At 36.1% G+C, this 25,684-nt stretch overlaps 1 protein-coding gene across 1 annotated transcript; it reads left to right on the forward strand.

Annotated features, from left to right (window-relative positions):
• The first annotated feature begins 1,681 nt into the window (after positions 1–1,681).
• On the forward strand, positions 1,682–25,484 carry apoba (apolipoprotein Ba). The gene is made up of 29 exons (XM_689735.11): positions 1,682–1,743; positions 2,375–2,419; positions 2,778–2,890; positions 3,263–3,408; positions 3,530–3,677; positions 3,995–4,147; positions 4,236–4,360; positions 5,656–5,744; positions 5,915–6,362; positions 6,479–6,593; positions 6,674–6,817; positions 7,201–7,406; positions 8,069–8,273; positions 8,379–8,558; positions 8,638–8,841; positions 8,929–9,096; positions 9,173–9,378; positions 9,960–10,142; positions 11,823–11,953; positions 12,998–13,208; positions 13,351–13,523; positions 13,607–13,782; positions 13,872–13,993; positions 15,248–15,621; positions 15,807–23,390; positions 23,470–23,581; positions 23,667–23,696; positions 23,787–23,973; positions 24,056–25,484. Exons 1-29 carry the CDS (start codon positions 1,692–1,694, stop codon positions 25,274–25,276), a joined length of 13,251 nt encoding a protein of 4,416 aa, XP_694827.8. The 5' UTR covers positions 1,682–1,691; the 3' UTR covers positions 25,277–25,484.
• The last annotated feature ends 200 nt before the right edge of the window (positions 25,485–25,684 follow it).

Raw genomic sequence — 25,684 nt, forward strand, 5'->3', positions numbered from 1 at the left:
CCAAAGTTCATTTAACTTCACTTGGAATTGTCTCAGCGCATGCGCATTTCAGAAGTTGGTATCCAGTAAGTGTCGCCTCTTACTTAGTAATAAAACACATTTACATAATTTGATGACTTTAAACTATGATATGAGCAAAGTTCAGCTAGAGATATTCAGAATTTGTTTAGTGGATTATGTCAAACAGAAAATTAATAATAACATTTTAGCAATAATTTGCTGAATCTAGCCAATAAAAAGAATACAACATTTGCTGTTTCATTGTCATTAAAATATATTGGGATTTACTAAGTTTATATGTATTTTCTAATATGTGTGGACATAAGATAATATAGGTTCTTTTCCCCACTACAACTAAATATTACTGTATTTATTGAAATAATTAATTATTTCGTTTTTATTAAATAAATTTTTTTGTGATGGTGCATGTTTTCTAAGTTATAGCTTAATTGTCAAATGTATTTTATATAAAAATTTATTCATGATAGTTTTGTGATCATCAGCACTAACTTATTTGCAAATGCATATAGTATGACGATTTTTGTATGATGAAAAGAATCCTTTTTTAGCCTAAAATGCAGTTCTGTAAGCTGTCAAGATGATTGTGAATATTATGTAACAGTCCTATGTGGTAACTATGAAAGTTGCTTTACGTGTTTAACATATCAGCTTGGCCTCCTATACACTGTACCTTAATTAACATATTGATTAGATCTGTAAATCGAGCCTTACGCCATCCTGCCCTTTAAAATAGAACATTAAACTCAGTCAGAAGGCTATGAAGGGGGTGGGAGCCCAGAAATTATCACTTATGGTTTAATAACCACTCTCAGAAATGAGCTGTCACTAAAGTACCACCATTTCACCATGTTTATACTTAATATATAAAGTAGGCCTATAAGGAAATATTTCCCATGTGAAGTGTTTAACATAATGGGGGACATTTCCAAAGTTTGAAACATTTTTTCTGCGCATAGTTTTATTTTTTAGGTTTGCTGGGGTAAAAGCAGCTTTTAGTTTTTTTAAAAACAATTCAAGGGTAAACTTTTTAGTCCCCTTAAGATTACCACTGTTATCTAACTGTTATCTAAATAGCTTATTAACTTGCCTAATTAACATAATAACCTAGTCTTAAAAATGCAATCTAAGCTGAATACTAATATTTTGCAAAATAAGTATAAATATAGTATACACCGTCACTAAAAACAAAAAATTTGTTATTAAAACTATAATGTTTAAAAAACAACAACTTTGGTCCCTTCAAGGTATAGTTTATTACCCAGTGTGTTCATTACAATAAAAGTATAATAAAAGTGCACCATTTGAAAAGGTACTGCTTCAGCAATAATTCTATTGTGCCTTTAATCTATCATTTCAAATGATACAATTCTGGAAGTGTATAATTTTAAATATTGATCTGTTTTATATTAACTATATATAGCAAAAGTGTTTTTTCAAGAACATGTACCCTTGAATGTATTAAATGTAAAAAATTTCCAATCCTTCATTTCTTTTGTTGTTCTCAAATGTGCTGAACTTTGAGTGACAAATCAGAGTTGTCATTTTCTGGTCTTTTGACTGATTGGAGGAGGATTCAGGGGGTGGGGGGGTCATGCTGTAAAGTAGGAGTACTTAAGAGAAGTTGTAAGGTATAAAAACAGAAAGAAGAACATTTTTTTGTGCCGATAAAAATGGACACTAAGTTGTGTCTATTACTTTTCCTCAGTGCACATTTATTGGCAGGTAAGACTTTACATCAATCTTTTTATTTTAATTTAGTTTTGTTTCTGTCCCTCAAATGCATTGTCTTACATTATATATTTTGTTCGTATTTTATATGAAAAACTTTACAGATTTTTATAAGGTTTAAAAAAGATGTAACTTTTTTTTACTTGAATTTACTTGAATTTATTTGGCTTTCAAGTGATTGCTCTGTTTTAACCTAATTAGTTTATTTAATTTGCAATTTAGTCACACATTAATTTGGCTAATAAACAACCCCCAAAAGTCATTTTTTGCACTATATGAGAAATGAGTTGGTATATTAAATATACATCAAGATATAGCAGCACTGTAGAAAATGCTGGATTCCACACAATCAATTTGTGCTGGGGCAACATCAAGCAATTACATTAACTTGTTAGTTGTTTATAAATTTAAGTGGATTGAGCATAAAAGAATTAAGTTGTCCCAAAAACAAGCAGCAAACGTAATTGAGTGAGTTTAAGATAAATATGATATCACAGTGATTGAATAGAAGTCAATGAAACATGTTTTCCTGTTTACAGATCTCCGTTTCAACATGAATTACATCACACTATCCTAGTAGGCCGCCTATTAATTCAGTTTCTATTCTGTTTCTATGTTTCTAAAGGAAGCACTGAGGAGGAGGACACTGAAGGACTATCAAAATGCCCATGTAAGCAACCAATACACATGCAACGTATTGACTGTCATCTAACTAACCTCAAGTTAGCTGCAGAGGTTGTGACATGTTATATCTTTATCTGCAGTTCATGAGTTCATTTAGTCTGGCCTATACTTTTCTATCGGCTGCAGAAGATAGCAGCACTGAACCCTGGTACATGGACCCTGTATCCAGAGTATTGAATGATAGAAATGTCACTCTGTCAATAAAGAGTCCAAAGTTCCCCTGATTGATTAGAACTAACTCTGAAATACTGCAAAAGTCTAGATAAATTGTGAAAGTCTTGCAACAGCAATTTTTTTATGTGTTATTATTGATGTTAAAATGGGCTCTTTTTTTACTTTTTAAGTGTCTGCTAGGTTCAAGAACCTCAGAAAATATGTTTATCAGTACACAGCAGAGAGCAAAAATGGGGTGACAGGTACAGCTAACCTCAAGAACGGTCCAAAGATCTCCTGCCAGGTACGAAAACATGGCTTAAGCTAATTTTACGAAAGCATATATTGTATAATTTAAAGTCTGCAAGATTTTGAAAATGAAGTAATATTAGGAAAAAAGTTTTGGCAAATGGTAATAATTTAATAATAATAAAATAATAGAGTATTTAGATAGAGATAAAGTATTTCTATGATATTTTATATAATTATAATCATCTTTACTATATAATTTTGTCAATTTAATTCATCCTTGCTAAATAAAACTATTAATTTCCTTTAAATGTAATACTACTATTCTCAAACATTTCTAGGAAAGTTTATATATACGAATATTTTATGGATGCATTGTATGCTGTAATCAACTGTACTGTATATACTTCTTTCTCTCGCTCATCAGGTTGAAATTGAGGTCCCACAGACATGCAGTTTTGTCCTCCGCACCACAGAATGTGTCCTGAGCGAGGTTTCGGTCATCGACGCTCAGGGTCAACCTGTTTACCGACAGGCTGCTGGAGCTGAGGCCTTTCAGGCAGCTATGGAGAAGTATATGGAGCAGCCCATCATGGGATATTCCTGCAATTAAATAGAACATCAGTGGTTTCAGTAATATTATTATATATAAGTAATTTTATAAAAAAATGGCTTCTGAAACCCCCTTTTTCAGGAACACCCTCAATTTTGTGGTAGACCAGGTAACCAGTGTTTCCATTTATCCAGAGGAGGATGAACCAGAAAACATTTTGAACATCAAAAGAGGAATCATATCTGCTCTTCTCGTGCCAGTCTTGGAGGAAGAACACAATGAAAGAATGGTGAGATAAAAAAAAGAACAGGATTAAGTTAATTATAAAAATTTGCACACAAATAAAGTCTATGCAATTAACTTATAATATATTGTGTTCTTTAGTTCTTCCACAGAATATATTTTAATGTACTGTATAAAGTTGGGTTCAAGGATCATAAATTAGCTTTCATGTTTCATTAGTGTACCTACATTCTATATTATACCTTTGAATATAATTACAAAAATACATGAAAAAAAGTAGATTATCAGTGTGGTTTCTTACTTTAGATTCAACTGTGTACATTGTTTATAATGATAACTTCTTCTCCGTTCTTTTCTTTTTAGAGCACAATTCATGGCATATGCAAGACTGAAGTCACTGTAAACTCCCGAAAGGATATTGATATAGATGTCAGTGTGGTCAGAGATCTGTCAGACTGCAGCCATTTCTCACCTCACAGTCTCTCCACCAGCCCTCTGTCCCTTATGCCTGGGCTGGTACGACACATTTCTTTCAATATCCACATATTACATCCTTCTCATTCAAAAATGTCACTCAAATAACTTTTGACATTTTCTTTTGCAGAATGGACTTTTTTCCAAGCTCATACGCAGCACTCAGACTTGCAACTATCAGTTTGATAACAGGAGGAAGCACATGACTGAGGCCCAGTGTACAGAGAAGCACCTTTTCATCCCATTCTCACATGAGTGCGTTATCTTTTCTTTCAAAGTTTTATTTTTTTTTGGGGTCAGTGACCTGATCAGAAAATAACCCAAAAGGGCTATTCTGTTAATAATTTATTAAGCTTGTGTTGTTCCAAATGTTGTTATCATTTCTTAATACACAAAAGGGCACTTTAAATAACTTTACAACATTAGAGTTGTGGGTAGAGTGCAACTTAAAGTTAATTACAGTCAATCTTTAAATGGGATAATCAAAATAATGATACATGTACAGTAGTCAGCATTTGAAATTGATCCAAAAGGTTTTTCTAAATTGTCCTAAGACAAGATTGGGTGTTATTTAATAGTTTTAGTTTTAGGTTCCCAAACTTTTCAGCTCACGTTCCCCAAAATGACAATGCCTGTGACTTGCGACCCTCAATATCCTTTAAGGTGCTTATAAATATAGAAACCTAGCACGCAACAGCGTGCACACACCAATAGAATCAAGTTTATTCTTCATTTAATTTTTTTTAAATGTATGTGAGTGCTGTAAAGGTATCAGAAAGTTTAACCTGGTGCCATAAAATCAATCTGCTGCATCTGATGATGTTGCTGTGTCTTTAATGTAACGTAATAACCCCAAGGGTCGCAATCCAATAGGCTGTAATCATAAACTACTATTTTCATCTTCAGTAGGTTATGGATAAATTATGGCCATTCTGATGGTTTAAAAAAATGCCCCGCGACCCCCGGGTGGTCCCGATCCCCACTTTGGGATCAAACGGTAAAGTATAGTCAGTAGCCTACTCATAATCTGAAGTCTCATTCACAATTTATAACTTCAGGAAACAAAACTTATGTTTTTAGTTATTATTATTATATGTTATGATTTTTGTAAGTTGATGGTTTGGCAAAAAAATGACATTTGATGAGAATTATCTGAATGTGATACACCTTATGTATGTATTTTTAATATTATACAGACATCAGTTAAATCTGAGGCACAAAAATTAAAAAAATCTAAATAACAACTTCAGTAAGTCAGAGAAAATAAAAATAAAAATGTAGTTAGTTAATGTAGTTAAAATATGGGAACATCAAATCAATCATGGTACGTTGATTGTTGTTGGCACAGTTTGGCACACAGACCATTGTTTAACAGTGGCATTTATAGTAAAATTTTGGTTATACAAATGATAATAATTAGTCAATTAAGGTATACTATATTTTTACTTGGGGAAAAAAACATGTTTAATATTTTTGTAAAGGGTGGGAACAATAAAAAATTATGACAGAATGTCCATTTTTCACAGTCAGTGTTATAATTTTTCCTATAGGGGGCAGTATGGTATCTCCTCAGAAGTAAAACAAAGTCTAACGCTACAGGATTCGGTGAAAATAAACAACAGATATTTCAACAAAGATGGTAAGAATTCCTCTAAACAAGTTCTTTAAAATATGAAATGGGTTGTTGCTTTTTTTTAAAATTGGTAACACGTTTAATGTAATTTACTAATATTTTTTTTTATCCTCCAATAATTACTCTTATGCTGAGAAGTTTTGGAAAACAACATTTCTTTCTCTTCTTATAACCAGATTCTCTTGAGAAGAAGCTGTTTATAGAGGAGGTGGAGGACAAACATCCTGTTCAGTCAAAGGATGATGTGCTTGCCACAATGAAAGAGTTGATTACGCTTAGCAGCTCAGGAAAGAGTCAACAGAGAGCCAGCCTCTTCCACAAACTAGTATCTGAAGTCCGTGGTTTGAAAAATGAGACGCTGTCTGGAGCTGCCGATGAGATGATGAAGTTCTCAGAGTGGCTCACATGGCAGACACTCTTTCAGTGTGGGACTGATGAATGTACCAGCGCCATCATGCAGATCCTCAGGACATTCGATGAGGCAGACAGAGAGGTGGATGCTATAGTTTATGCTTTGAGTCTTTTACCTCAGAGCAGCCCCCAGAGGCTTAGAGATATGCTGAGTATGGCCCAAAGCAAGCCAAGCAAACCCATCATGTATGCTCTGGCCAACACAGTGAAACAGTAAGTGCTTTTAATGTTTGTTCATGTTTACTCCATTTGTTTCTGAGTTATTATCATAGGTTTTGTGATTTCCTTTTTAAAAATGGAATATTAACATATTAACCTATATTTTGCAGGCTTCCTCAAGATCAAGCAACATCCACGCCTGAAGTGAAAGAAGTAGCTAAATTCATGGAGTTCATGTTAGGCGATTGTTCTGGAGATGAAGACAGTACTTTCCTAACATTAAGGGTAAATTTGTCAGTCCATCCTGTACATAAATACAAATTAACACAATTTATTCTGTATTAAACAATGTATTTGTTGTACAGGTCATTGGTGTCATGGGAAAATACATGGATGGATTCCCATCTCTGAAGTCTTCTGTCCTAAATTGCATGAAACAGGCATATGCCCCTCTGCCTGTGCAAAAAGCAGCTATCCAGGCTTTTAGACTCATGGAAATGGATTCAGATGTAAATAAATCAACTTTTTAAAAAGACATTCAATTGCCTTCATTTTAATCTAGCAATGCTTAAAATAAAGTGACCAAATTGCTTAAATGTGAGCTGGGGATTTTCTGCATTCTAGTGGTCAAAATATCAATATGATTTATGGTTTCTTTACATTTTTGTACAGTATATGTATTGTATGCTATTATTTTTAAGCAAATGAAAACAGTCAGACAGGACAAAAAAAATGGGACTGTCCACAGAAAATAGGAGTATCTTAAATTATGTTATTGTGCTATCATTGGTCACCCAAATAAAATTAGTGCTTGAATGATTTTGAATTAATCAAAAACAGACTAACTGGTTTTCACTTTAACTCATGTGATATTGTGATTTCTTGTTTCTAGGTGAGAAGTGCTCTGATTCAACAATATCAGAATGTCGAAGCACCTGCCCAAAAACGTATTGCAGCATATCTGATGCTTATGAGAAACCCTGAGGTAGCAGAGAATGTGCTGAGGACACTTAAGAGTGAGCAAAATGAGCAGGTTAAGAGCTTTGTCTCTTCCCATATAGCCAACATACTGGAATCAGAAAATCCTAACCTGAGCATGTACGTACAATACTATTCAAACACTGTATAATATGTGTTTTATTAAGGCCTTCTAATACGAAATTATCTGTCTTGATGTTTTTTATTGAAAGTATAAATAGAACATATAGTGTGGATGTTGTTCAGTGGCTTTTTAAATGGGTTTTGGAAAGTGCGAGTGGAGAAAAACCCTGGGGGTCTAAGGGGGTTTTGGCGTCCTTAGAATAATGTAAAAAACTCTTCTTACTAGATTTAACATTACACATAGCACAGTATTAGTATTTTCTACAGTGAAATATTAGCAACATATATGTGTGATTGTTTTAGTTTAGAAAAAAAATGGATATATCTTGAAATAAATGTAGGCATAACAAAATAATGTCTAATGTACAGAATAAATTTAATAATGATACAAATATGAGTCAACTGACTATTGCAAACCTTGGTAAATTGCATTGCATGATTTATTGAAATGCTCTCCACCCATAAATATTGCATCTGATTCCCTTGAAGCCATAAAAATAACACGCCTTATTGTCACAAAGTTTAGTTAGTAAATCCAGAAAGTAGTTTTTAAAACTTTTGTTCTGGTGTAAGCTGTTGATGAATATGGCTCACAATCTCTAAAACTGGTTGACAAAGAATATGTATTGCATTCCTAATTTTGTTGTATATGTTTTTAGAGCAAAGGACTACATTCTTAAAGCTGTACAAGGAGATGTGAGCTTTCCCCCTATGGACTTCACAAAGCTCTCCCGTAACTACAAAACTGAAGTTCCACTGGTTGGCTCTGTAGAAAGCAATGTCATTTTTGACTCTGCCAATTACATGCCCAGAGAAGTCATGTTAGCCACCACACTTGACAATTTCAATCCAGAAATACTGGAGGTACTCTACAAGTTGATCAAAAAAGACATACTTTATGCGTCAGTATTCTATTGTTGTTTATGTTTCAGGTATCGTTTATGAATGCATGTGTTCACTTTTTTTCAGATTGGTCTTGAAGGTGAAGGCCTTGAGCCAGTCATTGAAGTTCTCTTTGGTGAAAATGGGTTCTTCCCTGATACTATCTCGAAAGCAATGTACTGGGTTAATGACAAAATTCCACATCCTGTCAAACGGGTTCTGGAAAAATGGATTTCCCCACTAAATGGTGAAAGGATGAAAAGACAGGTAAGAACATAAAGTAATTTTAAGTTGAATAACAAAAAAATGCACCTAAATAACAAGCATATGCATAAAACCTCCTTAGGTTCCTCAAGATATTATGAAGAGCATGGAAGAATACATCTCTGAATTCAAAAACCGCCTTGAACAGGTCGAAGATGCTCCTAAAGGCTTGGCCTACCTACGGTTATTGGGAACAGAATTGGGATACTTGAAGACCAGTGACCTCAAGCACGTCACTCAGTACATTAATCTATGTGCAGAAACATTTAAGTCGACGTCTTTGAATGTAAGTGTTTCGGTATACAGCATTTCTTTTCTGAATTTATGAATGTTCATCAACTCCATTAAATGTGATATTCTCTTGTGATTGCAGTTTATGGGAAAGCTGATATCTAGCTTAGAGAATGAGTTTTTTGTCCACTATATGTTCCTGGACAAAGCCTTTACACTGCCTACAAGTGCTGGTTTTCCCCTGAAGCTTACTCTTTCTGGAGTTCTGGCCCCTGGAGCCAAAGGAGGCCTGACCATTGACCGCATGATGGTAATTAATTTTACTAGAAGAAGAAATGTCTAGATTTTTATGCATATTGTTGATGTTTTTCTGTTATTATTCACAGCAACAGCTCTCATTCATGCCATCTGTGGGAGTAGAGTTTATTACCCAAATGGGAGTTTATATCCCAGAATTTGTGGTAGCTGGCATTGAGACGCACACAAACTTGTACCATGAAAGTGCTGTGAATGCCAGGGTCACCCTAAGTGACAGTCAGATCAAGCTCTCCATCCCTGCACCATCAGGAAACATCCAGCTTTTCAGTGTCAGGTGGGCTATTCATCTATATTTTTGTATGTTTATAAGACCCAGTGTTCTCCTTGGGAAGTTCTTTCTTTTTTGGTTAGCGTTAAAGTTTTAACCTGAGTAGTTTACTATTAAGTAATTAGGGCAGTGTTTTGAAAAATATGTTAAAAAATGTGGTGCACATTTTAGTCTTAATAACATAATATACAATTACGCAGTGTGATTATGTTTTTTACAAGCGATGCAATTTGGCACACTAACAATACTGTATGCAGTGCTTTATACAGCAGATTTACAGTATATTTGACATTTACAGAATATTTCCATTCAGTGCTTACTGCACACCTAATTGCTACAAACAACTGGTAGTTTACCAGCCAAAGTAAATTTTCCAGCAAACTGTTTTGAACTCCTGAAAATGCACTACAAACTAACTTAAATTTAGATTTTTTTTTTCTTTTTTTTTTTTCAGAATGACCTTCCTACAATTTGTTTTTCTATTTTTACATCAGTGTCTTTAAGGTCACATTTTCTTTGTGATGTAGTATAATAGATTTTAATGGAACATCACAAATTTAATGTTTTTTCTCTCTTTTCAACAACAGCAACAAAATACTCTCTGTGACCTCAACTCAGACTAAGATTGTTCCCTCCATGGTAGAGGACAGGATTGACTCTACAGAGTGTAATCGCATCTTTCCTGGGATGAATTACTGCACCATTTTACGCTATTCAAATGCCAGTTCAACTAACAATGCCCCGTACTATCCTCTCACTGGCGAGACAAGGTGAGAATTGGTATAAAGAAATTTGATAATGGAGATATATTCATATCACATATTTTACACACATTATATATTTCACAGAAATAAAAAAAAATATTTGTACATACAATATTTGCAACATATATTTCAAGATAAAGCAAAAATGTAGGTTTTTATATATTCATTTACATTCGAGTTGCAAATATGTCCATACAACATATTTTTAAATATGATATTTTATATGAAATATATAACTTTGTCTACAGGTCCTTCTCAAAAAATGAGCATATTGTGATAAAGTTAATTATTTTCTGTAATGTACTGATAAACATTAGACTTTTTAGATTTATTGCACACAACTGAAGTAGTTCAAGCATTTTATTGTTTTAATATTGATGATTTTGGCATAAAGCTCATGAAAATTCTAAATTCCTATCTCAAAAAATTAGCATATCATGAAAAGGTTCTCTAAACAAGCTATTAACCTAATCATCTGAATCAACCTATATACTTTAAACACCTGCAAAACATTCCTGAGGCCTTTAAAAACTCCCAGCCTGGTTCATTACTCAAAACTGCAATCATGGGTAAGACTGCCGACCTGACTGCTGTCTAGAAGGCCATCAATGACACCCTCAAGCAAGAGGGTAAGACACAGAAAGAAATTTCTGAACGAATAGGCTGTTCCCAGTGTGCTATATCGAGGCACCTCAGTGGGAAGTCAGTGGGAAGTGAAAAGTGTGGCAGAAAATGCTGCACAACGAGAAGAGGTGACCAGACTCTGAGGAAGATTGTGGAGAAGGACCGATTCCAGACCTTGGGGGACCTGCGGAAGCAGCGGAGTAGAAACATTCAGAGCCACCGTGTACAGGCATGTGCAGGAAATGGGCAACAGGTGCCGCATTCTCCAGGTCAAGCCACTTTTGAACCAGAAACAGCGGCAGAAGCGCCTGACCTGGGCTACAGAGAAGCAGCACTGGACTGTTGCTCAGTGGTCCAAAGTACTTTTTTCGGATAAAAGCAAATTTTGCATGTCATTCAGAAATCAAGGTGCCAGAGTCTGGAGGAAAACTGGGGAGAGGGAAATGCCAAAATGCCTTAAGTCCAGTGTCAAGTATAGCTCAATTGGCCTGTCAACCCTCCTGACCAGAACCCCATAGAGAATCTGTGGGATATTGTGGAGAGAAAGTTGAGAGACGCAAGACTCAACACTCTGGATGAGCTTAAGGCCGCTATCGAAGCATCCTGGGCCATAACACGTCAGCAGTGCCACAACCTGATTGCCTCCATGCCACGCCGCATTGAAGCAGTCCATTCTGCAAATATGGATGAAATATGCACATTTTTTGAGATAGAAATTTTGGATTTTCATGAGCTGCATGCCAAAGTCATCAATATTAAAACAATAAAAGGCTTGAACTACTTTAGTTGTGTGTAATGAATCTAAAATATATGAAAGTCTAATGTTTATCAGTACATGACAGAAAATAAGTAACTTTTTCACAATATGCTAATTTTTTGAGAAGGACCCGTACAGTATGCTGATATATGACTATATAACAGATTTCTTGCAAAAACTTTTTTTGCAGTTCTGGCTTCATTTCAATCTTGTTATCATCTGCAGTCACCAAGAAATATGTTGATTAAATTAAAATGTTGTGTTCACTCAGGCACAAAAATAAAAATAATCTTTTTTAATTACAGGCTCGCTCTGGAACTTCAGCCTACAGGAGAAGTTCCAGAGTATACGGCAACCATTTCCTATGCTCTGCTAAGGGAGGGAAAAGAAGGGCGCCAAAAAGTAGACTCTGTGAAAATTGTCCTCAAGGCTGAGGGTAGGTTCTCAGACTATTTTAATTATACCACTTGTTTCTTATTTTATTTTTAACAGTGGCCTAGAAGCTTAGCTTTTAAGACCCATACAATCAAATGCTTTATGGCATTTATGTGTTTGTTTTGAGATCATTACAGTATATCCTAATATTGGACATATTTTTTGAAGATTTACTAATGTTTATGTCTTTATTAGGTGTAGCACCATGTATGGTAACTACCGACAGGTTGTAGTATTTCAAAAGTCTTGTAATAACCCCCTCTCCAGGGTTTTTCCAATGAGTATTTCAATGAGTTCTTTGTTCAGGTCAAAAGACTAATGTCAGATAGAATGAAATGGAAAATAGAAAAAAATAATGTTTCAACTTTGATCAAACAGGATAGTAAAGACATTTAAAATATTACAGAATATTATTGAGTGCGTTTTTTGAGGTTTCTAAATATCCTGACAGCAAAAATATTGCAGCATTTGTCAACATTGATAATGATAATAAATTTAAGCCCTTACCTGATTGAAATCAGCATATTAGAACGACTTCTGAATAATTATGTGACAGTGAAAAGTAAGGTAATAACATTAAATTGAGCTTTTTTAGGAATAAATAGCTTTTTAAAATAAATTCAAATTTAAGATATTTTCAAATACAGCAAATAAACACAGTAGCAAACCAAGGTTAATCACTGGGACACCAAAATATCAAGTCAAATCAAGTCTGCTTTTATTTTTCTAATTCATTTAAAATGTAGATTGTGTCAAAGCAGCTTAACATAAGTAAAGATAATAAAAAGCCATAACAATATTTCAGATTGTGGAACATTCCAGTATGTCAGGCTGGCAGGAAAGTTGTGGTACGCTGCTGCTGTATTTCTAGTTAAATTTACACTGATTCAGTTAAGTTAAAACGGATGTCACTGTTAAAGATTAGCTTCACCGGCCCACCTATTAGTTGTTATTTTTAGCTCAAAATATATCTGCCGAAGAAATGAATGTGCTCTTTTAACAATTTATGTAAAAAATTTATGAAAACATCTCTTTTTATTTTAAGGTGCTGAGCCAACTGAAGCAACAGCCGTTGTGAAATACAATCGCAATAGGAGCATTCTGACCACCGACCTCCAGATTCCTGATTATGATCTTGAAGCTGGCATCAAGTTGGCAGTTACAGATACCAATGCTAAAGGGAAGAAGATGCGTGGGATCACAATTGATGTTACTAATCGAGACATCCCACAGCTTTCCATAGTTGGACACGCCAGGTAAAGTATAAACAGTTATTTATTTTTAACACAGTAAATGCTCAATAGTGGGAAAGGAAATGTGACTTTTTATTTCACATGACATACTGTATATGGTCAGTCTTAGTTTGATTTTATTTTAGCTATGTATATTTCTGAGTAGGTTGGAGTCTATGAGGGATGGTCTGATCGAGCTTCAGATGTCAGTGCCAGCTCTACAGATGGACACCTCTGCCACTGCCACCCTAAAGAAAAACAATGGGCTCGTCCTGCAGCTTGAAACAGCCTTTAACATGCCAGAGACCACATCTGTGCAGAAAGCCATTCTCAGATACGGTAATGATGGCACTCGCTGTTAATAAAACAAACGTTCCTGTAATGAATTTGTCACTGAGATTTGAACTATTTTGACTTTGCAGATAATAACAAGGTTGAAATTGAAATGAAGTCAGACATAAACTCTGAGGTTGAGAAACTTTTTCCAAATATGGAGGAGTATCGTAGCCAGCTGCAGGCAAGTATTGATGAAATCCTCGACAAGAAAGTCACCAAGACCGACATGAAACTTCGTCACATTGTTTCAAAAGGGTTAGAGGTATGTCGATTATATTTAAATTACACTAATTTGACCATTTCCATTTAAGTGATGAACATTTTATTTGAATGATGTCTTTTTGTCTCTAGGCTGTGAATATTTGGCTGGATAAAATAGCAGCAGGCAGCTCATTTGTGGATGTACAGAGGAACAAGAGAAGCACCCCAGAGCTCATATTGCCATCTTTGCCAGAAAAACTGTATCTTAAATCGTAAGTGACACGTTAATGGACTCCTTAACAATATCTGTTCACATATAGGGGAGATCGGGGCTAGTCACATAAGGAAGTGGTCCCGGGCAATATACAGTGGAGTTAGAGAGCACTTTATGTTACATTTATTTTATTTTATCTTTGGCTGTACCGTGCTAACTGTATAAGGCCCATGTAGCTTAATAACAAAGCCCAACCCCTGCTGAAGAAAACCTTCCCCAAACCATGACATTTCCTCCTACACCTTTTACTTCTCAACATAATTTCAATTCAGTCTTTTTCTAGTTTGATAATGAACATAAGGTTTTTTTATTCATTCATTCATTTTCTTTTCGGCTTAGTCCCTTTATTAATCTGTGGTCACCACAGTGGAATGAACTACCCTTAAGGTTTTTTCATCGGACGCAAAATAAATTGTCTTGCTTTAATAACTAAAGTGAGCTTTAGACCAGTTTTCTTTACTCTTTTCCACATGACATGCTTAACAAAAGTTAGCCTACACTTTTGATTCTTTCTGCTGATGAGAGGTTTGGTCTCTGCAAACTGAGCTTTCATCCCAAATTTTCTTAAACATCAAGACACTGTCCTTTCACTGTTCAGGACTGACCTGGTGATTAATTCCAGCTGCAGTGTTGAACTTTTTCTCTACTGAGGTTGTCTTCTGCATTATCCTTGCAGTGCATCTAGTGCTTTTGTCTTTAATGGACGACCAATCTTCGTGGGGGACTTCAATGAGTGACACTGTTAAGATAAAATATCTATAAATTACTTAATTAACTTTGTCTACACAACAGTTTGCTGTTTTTCCAAACAAGCAAAATTTGTGAAAAATTGGAAATTTAGGCTGCCAGTTAAACAGGTTCGAAGAAAATTGCCAGCAGTTGCAGATAATGGAGGAATTTTCTTGATTAATGTTCTTTTTAAATCTCATCTAAGCTTTTATACTATCTTTCAGATTATATGTAGCTAAAATATGCTTGAAAACAAACCTTTTCCTACTGGCAAGATATTTTCAGATTAGGTTATTCACTGACTTCTGAATTCTGTAAATTGTATTTTTTTTCTTCTCTACTTTATGTAGACCACGTTCAGGGCATTGAAAGGCATTGATTGCAAAATAATAATCTATTAACAGTTGCCTAACATTTTGTATAAAATAATAAAAATACAGTGACATGTACTAATGTCTGTATACAGTAACTTTACATACATTGATATTGACTGTAATCTTGCTCTCTTCCTCTTTATGTTCAGTGATGCACTGTTGAGATACCAGTTCAACAAAGGCAGAATCTCCATTTCACTTCCTCTTCTCCTGGGAGGAAAGTCATCTGCTGAACTCGACATCCCTCCCACCCTCACGCTCCCACAGATTCAAATTCCCCTCCTTGGCTTGGAAGTTCCTGAGAACAGCTACAAGATTCCATCGTTCACAATTCCCCGCACTTTGGAATTCTCCTTACCCATGTTGGGTGTAGCAGAGCTGTCAGCTAAGATGAACAGCAACTTTTATGAATGGGAGGGCTCTATCTTAGGGGGCAACAACACTGTTGATGTTCCCAATTACATTGCTAAGTATAAAATAATGGCCAGCTGCCCCTTAACACCCCTGTCATACAAAATTGAAGGTAAGAATCATCAGATTTTAAATAGAAATCATTTTATTTCACTAATATTTATTGTTCTATTTGAATACTTCATCATTATTATTATTGTTTACTTTTTATGCATTTTATTACATTTTATTTAGCATTTATTTATCTATCAATTTTCATCATATATTAAACTTTTTTTTTCTTTTCTCTTCACATAGGTATGGGAATGATCTCTGGTACAGTTGATGATACTTTGAAGTACCTCGTAAATGGATCCATCAACCATTGTTTACTCGACGCCAGTATAAGTTTCTTTGAGACTATGAGTTTGGCTGATAAAATCAATGGTAGGACCAACTACCGGCTTGAAGCATCTAGTCCACTTGGTCTGGACACCTCTTTGTTTTATTCGGCTCAGTCAGCTTCCACTAGTGATGAAGTGATTGGAGATGGAAACTTAGATGGATTTATCAAGATAGGCTCTCTATATGCCAACTCAACCCTTAGCCAATCCTATATATATAATATGCCTAAACAAGAAGGAAAAGGAGAGTCTACACTAAAGTTTGACTCTTCATTAATCCAGGGTCAGAATGTGATCAAAGGATCCTATGTCAATGGAGAGCTGTCACTTTTGTCCAAGACAAATGCTCAAAATGATGTTCTGAAACATGTGGTGGAGTTAAAGCACAAGAAAGGCGAGCTGTCTGTGAAGTCCGATGGTAGCGCAACGGCTCTTGGAAAAGCTCTGCGCTGTAAAGCTGAACTTGATGTCAAGAATGGAGAAGCTACATTGAAAGTTGAATCACAGTCAAATGATGCAACACATGATGCATTTTCTCTCCTTACTGGATCACTAAACAGTAACGGCCTTGAAATTAATATGGAAGGTTTGCTGAATTTAGAAAGTGGACGTGGGACACACAAAGGCACACTTTCTTTTGGAGGAAATGGCTTGAGCACTAGTTGTATGACAACTATTGAGGGAAACTCTTTGACTTTTGAGAATGCCTTCAATGGTGGCATCAATGGTGAAGGAGCCTCAGTGTCTGTTGTTTCGAAAGGATCATCACAGGATAACACAATTGAGCTCAATGCAAAGGGTAAGATTTCACCCAAAGAAGCATCTTTAACCAGTGTTTTTCAAGGGAATGCCTTTGATGGAACTGCAAGAAACACAATGAACATTGGTATTAATAAGCAAGGTCTGAGTATGTCTAATACCATGAGGGGTACTTTGCAAAAAATGAGATCAGAGTGCATGCAAACTTTGAACATAACTTTATGGACCTTGGCTTTCCGTTCCAAAAACGACAATTTCATTTGTGATGGAGCTTCCTACAATCATGACATCAAGGTTAATATGAGGCCGTTTATCACATCGATAAGTGCAAATAACGAACTTGAGCTTTTTGATTTTGGATTGAGTAGTGATGGGCGCCTTAAGATGGAACCATTTAAGATGGATGTCGCTGGCAGTCTCGGTGGAAAGTATGGAGAAGATGATAGCTTTAATCACGGCTGCGAATTTACTTACGCAGATCTGGCTGGCACCATCAAATGTGATACAGCTGTAAAAGTCTTCGATTCTCATATAAGTAACAGATTCGACTTGGATTTCGCAGGACTGTCTTCTGTAATGAACACCAAGACGCAAGTAAATTGCGAATCTTTACGTCTTGAAAATAACATCCGCACAATGGCCATGCCATTTAGCCTTACAGTTGATGCCATTTTTAACAGTGATGGCACTGTTAATTTTTACGGCAAACACAGTGGTCAGGTCTCCAGCAAATTCCTCTTAAAAGCTGAGCCACTGGCTATTGCAAAGTCCCATGAATGCAGAGCTTCTGCTGTACACATGTTGCCAAATGGAGAGTCTGCTGAAACACACATTGAAAACAAATTTGACAGCTTACTGATACCCAATGAACAGAGTGTGTTGTGGAAGTTTAAGTCAAAGCTAAATAATCATGCCTATAACCAGGACGTAAATATTTACAACAAAGAAAATGACATGGGAGTACAGTTCTCTGGAGTTCTTCAAACTAATCTCTTCAACACAGAAAGAGAATCTAGCGACATTCCATTAGACTATCAAAAGTTTAGCACTTCTGGGTTTGTCAAGTATGATAAGAACAGCGACTGTCACATCATTTATTTTCCATTCATAGAGAGCTTCCCTGCTGCCTTTGAAAGTATAAAAAACGCAATTCTGCATAAATTTGAATCCCTTCAAAACTACCTCAACAGTTTAGATTTAAATGCATTGATAGGTCAATTTAGGAACAAGTTGGATGAATTTCCTCAAAAAGTGAATGACATCATAGTGGACTTGGATTTAGAGAACAAAATCAACAATGTCAAGAATCAGCTGATTTCCCTCATACATGACTATACAATATCAATTGATGACCTTGATGCATATGCTGAAAGATTTAAGGAGGCTACAGGAAAGAAAATTATTGATTTTGCGACCAAAATTAGAGATCTGTCGATTCAAATCAAAGATGGCATTGAAAGTGGAGCATGGGCCAATTCTGTTTCTGACATTTTGGCGCAGATTGGACGTGAACTTAAAGCGTTTGATGAGAAATATAAAATAACTAAAACAATAATCAGAGGCATTGATGGTATTGAAGATGTAATAAGACAGATCGATTTGGAAAAACTGAAGGACAGCAGTGTTACCTGGTTGAAACAGCTGGATGCAAAATATGAAATTAAAACCAAACTTCTGGAAAAGCTGAGTGAACTGAGGAAGGTTGTTGAGACATTTGAAATCAACATGTTACTTGAAGATCTGAGACAATATATAACCTCAATTGACTTGACTGAATATGTGGATCAACTGTCTGGTCAAATCCCATATGAGGACATTGAGAGAGTGCTGGATTCTGCAAAAGATGTCATTCTCAATTGGATAGAGGAGTATGAAGTCCCTGAGAAAATCAATAGAGTTTATTTGAATGCACAAGAACTTATTTTACGGTATGAGATTGACAAGAAAATTGAAGTGATCGTCGAGCAGGCCATTATATTAGTCAAACAGTACAGAATCCAAGAGCTGGTGCAGGCTGTAGTGGACACTTTAAAATCGATTCAATTCGAGTACATCTCAGATAAAATGATGGAAATCATGGATAGCATAGTTTCTCTGTTAAAGCGTATGGATTTCCAGAAGATTGTAAATGACTTAAATGATTACATTCAGTTGATTATAAAGACCTTTAGAACGTTTGATTACAACACATATATTGATGAAGTAAATAGGAAAGTCAGAGATGTAGTCGACTATATTAACAAGCAGATAAATGAAGTTTATGAAATTCCACGAAAAATAGAGGCATCCAGGGAGTTTATAAAAGAGATGCAGGCGACTGTTTTTGATTATCTGGAGAAACTGAAAAATACACGGATAGCTGAGGTGTGCAGGAACATTAAAGATGTAATCGACACTACTGCATATAAAGACATAAAACTAAAGATTCAGGACATTATCGAGGATGTAAGGCAGAGAATTAGTGACATGGATATCAGAGATGAAATCTCTGTTTACTTAGAAAGGGCAAGTGGAGCTTACGTTAACATGATTGAATACATCTTAACACAGTTCACACAACTCATTGATGAAATGAAGAAGATGGCTGAAGATAAGGAAATTCTTGATCAAATCAGTCAAGCTGTGGAGGGAGTTTTCAATGCTCTAAAAACAGCAGAATTTGATGTACCCGCTTTTATGCTTCCATTCACAACTCTTGAGATTCCTGCCTTTAAGATTAAAATGGCAAGGATACATGATATTACAATTCCAGCAATGATAACAATACCAGAATTCACTGTTTTAGACTTGATCAGTCTTCCTTCTATCACAGTTGACTTTGAGAAAATAAAACAGAGCATCATTGATTTCATCGATAAAGTTCGACAGATAGAAATGCCAGAAGTGGATCCAGAGGCCATATTTGGGGACTTACGAGCTCTCTATCTTTCCGATTTGCCTGATTTCACATTCTCAGAGATTACTCTTTCAGAGATCAAATTCCCAGAGATTAATGTGCCTAAACTAAAACTGGACAGTTTTGAGATTACAATGCTGCCAATCCCTGAAGTTAAATTTCCTGAGATTCCTTTTGAGCCATGTCTGCCAGCTTTTGGCAAACTCTACGGAGAATTTAAAGTAGATTCTCCTTATTATACATTGATGACATCGGCAGCTTTTGAGAACACAACAACAGCACTCAAATTTCCACAGTTCAAAGCTACTTTGAAATCAAATGCCAAGTCAAGCCTTGAATTTCTTGACTATACTCTGGATGCCATGCTTCAAATTGAAGCTCCTAAAATGAGAAAAATGATTATTAGTGAGACTGTTAGTCTCAGTCACATGGCATTTGGAACAGAACATGAGGGTTCTGTTGTGTTAAGTGGTCCTTCAGCAGAAGCAACAGCCAAGACTGCTGTCAAGGTCACCACTCATATGTACACAGCTGATTTGATTAACAACATAGGTATTACTTTAAAGAATGGAATATCTGCATATATGGATACATCTTACAACCATAATTTGAACATCCCCAGATTAGATATTTCCAGTCAGGCAATAATAACCAGAACAGCAAAGGCTCGTTTTGAATCAGGGACTATATCTTTGACCGTTGGAACAGTGGGAAGCGGGAAGTGGTCTCCATCTAATCCATCAAGAACCGTCAAGTCCATTGATGACTATTCTGATGAAATTACACACAAGAGCGATTTTGAGATCACTGTCAATGCTGGCACAGCAAAGCTGAATTTTGATGGTGAAACAAATAGCAGAAACCTTAAAATGAAGCAGTCGGTTAGCGCAGAGTCTGTAATCCTAAGCCACATAACCATCGATGCCAGGGCTGAAACCGAGGCGCCCTTCTTAAAGGGCAGTGTTTTGACACTCAAAGTAAAAGCTCAAATGGAAGATGTCCGAATGGAAATAGAAATTTCACATAGTGCTGATCTTATTGGAAAAGTAAGTGGAAGCATATCCAACACGTGTGACTTTTTGGCTCAGCCATTTGAAGTCACACTTGACTGCAGAAATAAAGGAAACAGTAAAATTATCTTGCCCCTCAAGCTGACTGGAAAAATTGACCTCCAGGATGACTTTGGATTTACTTTAAATTCCAATAAGCAACATGCATTTTGGGTAGGTCTCGCTCGCTTCAACCAGTACAAATACAAACACAACTTGACCTTTGATAACAATGAAAATGAAGCTGGAATCTACACTTCAGTTGATTGCGAAGCCAATCTTGAATTCCTGACTGTTCCCATCAGTATCCCAGAAATTCCAATCCCATACCTGGGTATAAAAACACCCCAAATCAATGAGTTTTCTTTTTGGGAGGATTATAGACTGAAAGATCTTCTGACCACTCCTAAACAAACAATTGATATTGACTTCAAACTATTGTATCAGAAAAACCCAGAGAAGCACACATTTGATCTAAACCTTGAGCCAATTTATGAAGCCTTCAATGAAAATGCCAAGATTTTAAGACTGCATTTTGAACTTGGAAGAGACCATATTTTTGATGCCCTCACTAATTCCTACAACCAAGCCAGAATTCAGCATGAAAAGTATAAAATTGATACATCAAACCATCCGCCAAGATATTTCACTGTTCCTGGATACACCATACCCATACTAAACATTGAGGTTTCAGCCTTCCGAGCTGAATTGCCTGCATTTGGTTATTTCATACCAAAGGAGGTAAGCACACCAAGCTTTAAAACTCCTTTATTAGGTTTTTCAGTACCTTCATACACATTGGTGCTTCCGTCTTTGGCGCTACCAGTCTTGCATGTGCCTGAGACACTTCGAGACTTGACCTTACCCACATTTACAATACCAGATATTCAGAATAATATCATGATACCTGCATTTGGAAATATGACCTATGAATTCTCAATCAAATCTCCAGTATTATCTCTGAATTCCAATGGTGGCCTATATAATCATTCAGACATGGTGATCAAGTTTGATGTCTCGTCTACATCTGTGTTTGATGTTCTCAAAGGTAAACTTGATGGCAGTGCCACTATCAACAAAAGGAGAGGACTGAAGATGGCAACTAGCCTGTCTTTGGTTCACATGTGTGCTGAATGTAGTCATGAGAGCACTGTGAGTCTCACAAAGAGGAATATGGAAGCTTCTTTAACAAACCTTGCTAAAATTAAGTGCCCGGTTCTTATGATGGACTTAAATCAAGTACTTCGCGGAAATACAAAGTCTAAACCAAATATCGCCTCTAATATTAAAGTGAGCTACTCTTATGATTTGCCCATAATCGAAACACAGGGAACTGGAAGCATTGATCACAATTTTGCCCTAGAGGCACTGTCATCCTATATCTCTTTGGAGAGCGCTTGGAAAGGAACAACAGATTCAACAATCATGGAAAGTGGAAATCTGGCTGCATCTTTGAATAATGAAGTAACCATTTACTTGAATGCCAATGGTCTTCGTTCCACGCTGAAAACTGATGTGAACTCTAAAGTCTACCACCAAAAAGCTGGTTCCTGGAATATTGATGTCACTAAGAACCTTGCCCTTGAGGCCTCTCTGCGACGTATTTATGCTACAATGGCCTACACAAGTAGTAATGCAGCTAGTATTGCATCGTTTTCAACAAATGGAAAGCAAAACGTGAGGGCTACACTTGAGTTTGTTCCATTGACAACTTTGTCTGCTAATCTTGATATTGACATTTCACAGCCAACTAACTATGGTCATGCTGGTATAGTGGAGAACATAGATCTTTCCATCACTTCAGACAAGCAAAGATTTCTTTGGAGTGGCAAGGAACAACTTGCAACTCTTATCCATTCTGCTGATCTGATACTATCGAACACTCAGTCGGAAATCCGTGTTGAAATGTCCGAATCTGTTGAGGGGAAAGTTGCATTCTTGAAGTCTATCAAATTGCCAGTCTACCAAAAGAGTCTATGGGACATATTTAAATTTGGTGAGGTCAGCAGTACTGGTGAATTGCAGTTCTTTAATGTTTCAACTGTTGTGATATACACCAAGAGCATGGAAGGAACATTATTTGCAATACCTACAAAATTGTTTGAAAATGGTGTGTCATTTAATATTCCACAAATAACATTTGGAGTTCCAGAATTGCTTAAAACGATTCCACAACTGATAAGGGAAGTGGACATGCGTTTTGAAGAGCCAGACCTGCCTGATTATATTTCAATACCACCAGTCATAACCATTCCAGAGTTTTCAATACCATTCACTACTCTCCATGTGCCAACCTTTGTTATTGATTTGACAAATCTAGAAGTCCCCAATGAAATCAGCACACCTTCCTTTGACATAATGTTGCCGGGTTTACCAAAAGTGGAAATCCCTAGCATTAATGCTAGAACAAAATACCTGAAAGACAAAATGGCTCATTTGTTTGTCAGTTTGCCACAGTATGAAATCACCATATCACCATTTAACCTTCCCAAAGCATTCGACATTGGCGACTACCCAATACGTTTGGATGACATCACAAACACACTATATCATTTTGAATTGCCAACTATTATTATCCCTGAACAAAAAATCGATGTCCCAGAGATATCTCTCCATCTCCCAGCCGGTGTGTTTATTCCAAAATTCGGTGCCCTATCAGCCACTTTCAAAATGGTTTCCCCAATTTATAACAACACATGGACTGGAAATGTAGAAAACACAGAGGCAGGAACTGTTTGCACATTGAAGTCCACCTGCACTTCCACCATGGTTTTCCTGGAGTACAACTTAGATGGTAAGCTTTAAAGACTTTTACAAGTTTATAAGGATCTGTATTACTGTGTATTTATTTTTATGTAACATTACATTTTTAGCAATTGTCACAATCCTTCTTGAGAATGGGGCTTTGGGTCTAGATGCAAAAAGTACTTTCAACCATCGTGATATGAATATAAACTGGAAGCATGATCTGCGTCAGAATCTAAGGTAATAAAATAACATGTATTTCTCAAACCTACACATTTAGAAAGTCTCCTGAAATAATTTTTAAATAATTTTTTTGTTTTTCCAGAATGAAGCGCGATGAGTCTTCAGTTTCCCGGTAATTTCCTGACTTTCTAATTGACATAAAATTTTATTAATTTTAGTATTGCAAAACTAATGTTACTGTTAATGCATTTTTACTCCACAGTCCCTCACGACATACACTGGGCATTGACATTGCAAGCCAGACATTTTCTGATGTGAGCTTTCGCTATGCATCACACAACAATGGGATCACGTCTTCAGTATCCTCACCAGCAGCTGGATTCATTGGGTTCCAGTTCACTAGGAGGTCACCATCTCAGTTTTATGCGAAACTGTTCAGCAGATATTTGGTAAGTGGGTAATAATTATTAGTCAGTCATTAGTAGAGCCTATTAAAAATAAATTAACTAAATGTTTGTATGGTTTATCCAGTCAACACCTGACAAGGACACAGACCTCTTGAGTTTAAAGATGACTTTGAAGAACTCAGAAAAGCTGAGCGTTCAGGTTGGATATCATTTCAGTGGACTCTCAGACATGATAAATGGCCTGAAAGACAGACTTCCTTCCATCTTAGCAGCACTTCAAAAGTTTATAAACCAGTACCACATTGATCACCTTGGCATGGACATAAATCGTGCTGCCTTAAAGCTGAAGAACGCACTCTCCAATGGCATTGACAAAGCTTACTTAGAGATTCCTCGCATGTTTGATGCCACCCATACCTCATTCGAGCAGGTCAAACAACACGGTAATAAGATGTGGAGGAAGATGTTGGAGAGCTTTCCCCAGGATGATCTTCAAGAGTTCAGCAGAAGGTTCTTCAGCAGTGCTAATGAATTCATCAGGACGTATGAGTCAAACATGAGAGCTCTCTTAGATGCTGCCCTGAAGTTCTTGAGGAACACAAAATTTCACCTTCCAGGCCTTGAGGAGAAGCTTACAGGGCAGGAGCTATACAACAAGTTCAGGGAGTACGTTTCAAAGGCCATTGATAGAGTTACTACAAGATTTTATAGTCTCATGGAAGCCATTGTTGACACAATTTCAGGTCACATTAACAAAGTAGAATTTACCCTTCCTGGTACCACTGAGGTTATTAGCGGGAAGAAGATTTTGAAGGATCTTAGGTCTGCCATGAAATCGGCAAAGGATACAATAATGCAGGCGATGGAGGAATGGGAAAAGCTCAGATCAGAGGAAGTGTTCGAGGATCTGATGAACTATTTGAAGGTTTACACCCAGAGGGCAGAAGATTTCCTGAACTCTCTTAAGACTGAAAAATTGGAAGAAATTTCCTCACGCGTCAGTGGCATTTACAAAGAGGCAGGGAACTTAGAAGTGATGATGAAGATTCGTGAATGGATGAAGGAGGCTAAAATAGGTTTGACTGAGCTCAAAGACTTCAGCAAGGGTGTAGTGCAAGAGCTGTACAATCAAATGTCAATGGAGAAGCTCAACTCAAAGCTGAATGATCTTCTCATGGCAGTAGAATCGTATATTGATAGTCTGTTTAAGAGCTACCTTGCCTTTATGAAATCCCTGCCATCATATACAGAGCCATACGTACGGGTTTCAAACAAAAAGACGGACGTGGATATTCCTCTTCCTTTCTACTGGAAATCTTTTAGTGAATGGCCCAGCATGGCATAGAAAAGTCTGCATTAGACATGTTTTGTTATTGTTATCACCTAAACAGTGTTATTTGAATGTCGTTTTTATCATATGATCTTTTTTTGGTTGTAGTGAATTAAAGTTTAAATCATGTCTGTCCTGTTAAAAAATGTTTTGAGAATATAATTCAGCTAAATTGCTTTATGGAATTGCATACAGTAAATAAAGACTTGTAATAAAAACAAAACTTGTTACAGTTTTGAATTATTTAACCCATTTTAGTGTATAAATAAAATAAGATTTACAAAAAATATTTTATCTATTTTAGAAGAACTTTTGTGAAAACAAAATGTCAAAATAAAAGGGAAAAATTATGTTTCTTTCCCTTTTCTTTTAACAAATATATTTACTTATTTAAACAAACTAACCTGTATTTAAGAACATATA

This window comes from Danio rerio, chromosome 17 (assembly GCF_049306965.1).
Source record: "Danio rerio strain Tuebingen ecotype United States chromosome 17, GRCz12tu, whole genome shotgun sequence".
NCBI lineage: Eukaryota > Metazoa > Chordata > Actinopteri > Cypriniformes > Danionidae > Danio > Danio rerio.

Coding starts and splice junctions, on each gene's coding strand:
- apoba (XM_689735.11), top strand. CDS start 1,692: ATGGACACTAAGTTGTGTCTATTACTTTTCCTCAGTGCACATTTATTG. Junction 8,842..8,928: donor TTAAGTCGACGTCTTTGAAT/GTAAGTGTTTCG, acceptor TTGTGATTGCAG/TTTATGGGAAAGCTGATATC. Junction 9,097..9,172: donor TGACCATTGACCGCATGATG/GTAATTAATTTT, acceptor TATTATTCACAG/CAACAGCTCTCATTCATGCC.